Here is a 3,888-nt window from a genome sequence, read left to right as displayed (position 1 = left end):
CTGCAGTCTCTGCAAGATCCTTCCTGCTCCCCAGTGCTGCCTCCAAGGCTTGGCTCCGTCGGTACTTTCAGAAACCCATTCTCCCTCTGTTAGGAAATTCAGATGATCTTTTGTCACTTTGACTGAGGTGTCAGGCCCTCAAGGTTTTTCTGTCCTCTGGCAGACTGTTCCACCCAGTGGGTCCATCTTCCTGGGAGAGCGGGGCTTGCCTTCTTTGCAGGGACTGGGGCTGCAATCCCTTTCCCTCTTTCTCCGTGTACTCCTTGCCTGGGTGTCAAGGCTCTTTCCTGGCTCCATGCTCCTGATCCCCCCCCCCCCCAAAACCACCCAGTCTCACCTTTCCCACCCTGCCTCAATTTCCTCACCTTCAGGGACTTATTCACTAGCTTGTCAGGACAAAATTGGGTTTATGTGTGAAGAGGTAAGTCGGAGAAAAGAGGAGGGGACTGCCAGGACTCACCCAGAGAAGCCTGCGTCCCTTTTAGGGACCTCACCCGCCTCCAGCTTTCTCCGCCTGCAAATGAGCCTTTCCCTCACTCCGGGAACCCTAATTCACCCACCCCTCCATCGCTTTGGCAGGCTGGGCCCTCAGGAGAATGTTTATCGTCCGCACCCCCGCCTGCCGACCCCAGGGTCCAGGGCCCTAGAATCATATACCCCAAAGGGACCATCTCTCCTCCCCGAGTGTCTTGCCCTGGTCTCAGCTTCCCTAAATAGAGCCTTCTCTGCCTTCGAGAAAGGCTGTCCTGCGCCTCCCCTGTGCTCACAGTATGGGAGCCAGCAGAGCTCAGGGCCGCCGGACTTGCACGAGGCCCCCGCGAGGACTTCGCCTGGTGCCCGGAGATCCCCCTCCAGGTCCCACTGTCCGGCGCTGTGTTCCCTCCCAGACAAGAGAGGAGGGGTGTGGCCTGGAACTAAGAGCAACTCCCCCCGCCTTTCCCCCACCGCCAGCCTCTCACCGGGACTTAGATCGCAGCTTTACAGTCGCCCACCCTGCCCCACCCTAGAGCCTACATTTGGTTTTGGGGGCCCCGGCGACGGCTGCTTCCGCATCACAAAATGGGGCACACGGGGCATCAGCGGCAAGAGTGGGAGCGGCTAGGCGATGTCCCCAAGGAGGCCCCTGCGGTCGTCGCCCCCGCCCCGAGCGTTGTGCCCAGGCCCCCAAGGCACGCCGAGACCCCAGGGGCGCAGCCAGAGGGCGCCTCCCATCCGCTATCCCCTCTGGATAGGGCGGAGACCCCCCTCGAAGAAGTCCTAGCGCAGTTCACGTTGCCCCAGCCGACCACGTGAGGGCGTGCCCTGTGTTAGTTCGGACAAATTAAAGCTCATCCTGCGGGCAGGCCTGGGGTCCCCTGAGGCGGGCCAGGGCCCAGGTGTCTGTGGCGCACTCTTGGCTGCCTCCCGCAAAGCTCCGGGCCTCGGGGCATCCTCCGGGGCCCGCGCTATTCACTCCCGAAAGGGGTGCCCCCCTCCTCTCGCGCTCCCGCAGCCTAGGGTGCACCTCTCTGTTCCCCTTTGCCGAACCCCTCCTGGGCGCAGACAGCCTCTCCGCCGCGCTGCGGGCTCGGGCCCTGTCCCGGGCGCACCGCTGCGGGTGCGGCTGCGCTGGGGAGGCGCGGCCCAGGAGGCCAGCGGCCGGGGAAGGGGTTCCAAGAAGCACAAGTTGGCGCTGTCTCCGGACCAGGCTGTTATTGTTCTCAACGTGGTCCGCCATAGAGCCATAAAAGCGGAGCGGGGCGCTCTCCTCGCCAGATCGCAGCGCGCACGCCCGGCGAGTAGCGGCGGCGGTGACGGTGATAACAGCAGCGGTTGCGGACGTTTGGCTTGGTGCCCCTTCTCTGCAGCACGGCACCCGGCTCCGACCCCGGCCCCCGCTCCCGTCCCGGCCCTTCTGCTCCGGGCCGGCACCGACCCCAGCCCTGCCGCCCGGCCCCAGGCCCGGCCGCGGCCGCTCCCGCCTGGAGCCGCCGCGCGCCCCTAGTCCCCCGGCGCCCCCTCGGCCCCTCGCCTTCCTCTTCCCGGCGCGGCCTCCCGGCTTCCGCGCACCGCCCGCCACCAACCCGCTCGCCACCATGTCCGTGGAGCTCGAGGAGGCCCTGCCGCTGACGACTGCCGAGGGGGCGGCGAAGAGGGCGGCCAAGGCCGGCGGCTCGGCGGCGCTGTCCCCGTCCAAGAAAAGGAAGAACAGCAAGAAGAAAAACCAGCCGGGCAAGTACAGCCAGCTGGTGGTGGAGACCATCCGGAGGCTGGGCGAGCGCAACGGCTCCTCGCTGGCCAAGATCTACGCCGAGGCCAAGAAGGTGGCGTGGTTCGACCAGCAGAACGGGCGCACCTACCTCAAGTACTCCATCAAGGCGCTGGTGCAGAACGACACGCTCCTGCAGGTGAAGGGCACCGGCGCCAACGGCTCCTTCAAGCTCAACCGGAAGAAGCTGGAGGGCGGCGGGGAGCGGCGCGGGTCGGCCGCGGCCACCACCGCCCCGGCGCCCGCCGCGCACAAGGCCAAGAAGCCGGCGCCGGGCGCTCGGCGCGCGGACAAGAAGCCCGCCAAGAGCCAGAAGGCGGAGAAGCGCTCGCACAAGAAGGGCGCAGCCTCCAAGAAGGACAAGGGCAACAAGGCCAAGAAGGCGGCGGCCGCGGGGGGCAAGAAGGTGAAGAAGGCAGCCAAGCCCAGCGTCCCCAAAGTGCCCAAGGGCCGCAAGTGAGCGCCCCGCCTCGGCTCGCGTGATCTCTGGTTTTTCTACCCCGAGTGTGTGTAGGTTTCGTACAGTGTCCCCGGCCTGGGCCGCTGCGCCTGCTCCGGGCCGCAGAGATGGGCCCCGGGTCCCCTCCAGCCCTTCTCCGTCCCTCCCCTCCCCCAGCCCTGTAGCGTTTTTGTTGTTGTTTGCTTTAGATTTTTGAAATAGCCCTGTTGACGCCCCTATTGGCTCTCGCCTGTGGCAACGGCCGTCGCCATGGTTACCGGCCCCTAGGCGCCAATGGCCGAGGCCGGGCCTGGCGGGGGCCGTTGGATGACCGGGACCAGGCGCGGCGGCCGCGCAGCCGGGCCCAGCTCCCCACCCTTCCTGCCTTAGGGAGCGCGACAAACAATCCCTCGGGGCTCAGGGCCGCGCGGCGCTTCCCTTCGTCCTGTTACTGGCCTTTTTTAGGGCACAATAAACTCTTTGAACCTTTAAGCTGCTCGTTTTTTCTCAGTGGAGGGGGGATGGCAGCGGTTGGCGGGTGGCTGGGGTTGGGTGGTGGGCCCCACTGGTCCTGGCACCCTCATCGTAGGCCTGGAGCCACGAGCGTTGAGCAGGAGGTGGGAATGGGGCGGTCGTTTTTCGGGGTTTACTGGTCACGGCCCCTCAGTTCCTTGCCGGGGAATTCAACTGGGCATGCATCGAGGCGGCTTGTAACCAGGTCACACCAGACAGCTTTTGCAGAGCTGAGATACGCCGAATCCGATGAGGTTTAGTTTTGGTGAGATGTGACAGCGGCGAATGTACAGAGGTTTCTCATCTGGACCACAACCCGAAATGTGCCTTGGCCGGGGCACTTACCCTCTCTGAATGTAGGGGTTAATCCGCAGTGCAAACGGGACCCGGGACCCAAAGGATTACTTGGAAAATTAGGAAAGGAATGGCTCCCAGCCCTGCAACACACTGCGACACACCGGTTGTGCAGTATCTGGAATAGTTGTCCAGTTGGGTAGTAGACAGGGTCTGTTTTTTTTTTTTTTTTTAAAGATGACCGGTAAGGGGATCTTAACCCTTGACTTGGTGTTGTCAGCACCACGCTCTCCCAGTGAGCGAACCGGCCATCCATATATGGGATCCGAACCCGGGGCCTTGGTGTTAGCACCGCACTCTCCCGAGTGAGCCACCGGCCGGCCCGACAGGGTCT

General features: G+C 64.3%; 1 protein-coding gene across 1 annotated transcript; it reads left to right on the top strand.

The window, feature by feature from the left end:
• The first annotated feature begins 1,764 nt into the window (after positions 1–1,764).
• LOC134390759 (histone H1.10) lies at positions 1,765–3,179 on the top strand. Its single transcript, XM_063114487.1, has one exon. The coding sequence runs from the start codon at positions 2,076–2,078 to the stop codon at positions 2,706–2,708; it is 633 nt and encodes a 210-aa protein (XP_062970557.1). The 5' UTR covers positions 1,765–2,075; the 3' UTR covers positions 2,709–3,179.
• Positions 3,180–3,888: the final 709 nt, after the last annotated feature.

This window comes from Cynocephalus volans, chromosome 11 (assembly GCF_027409185.1).
Source record: "Cynocephalus volans isolate mCynVol1 chromosome 11, mCynVol1.pri, whole genome shotgun sequence".
Classification (NCBI taxonomy): Eukaryota; Metazoa; Chordata; class Mammalia; order Dermoptera; family Cynocephalidae; genus Cynocephalus; species Cynocephalus volans.
This window is presented reverse-complemented; position numbering and strand designations above follow the sequence as displayed.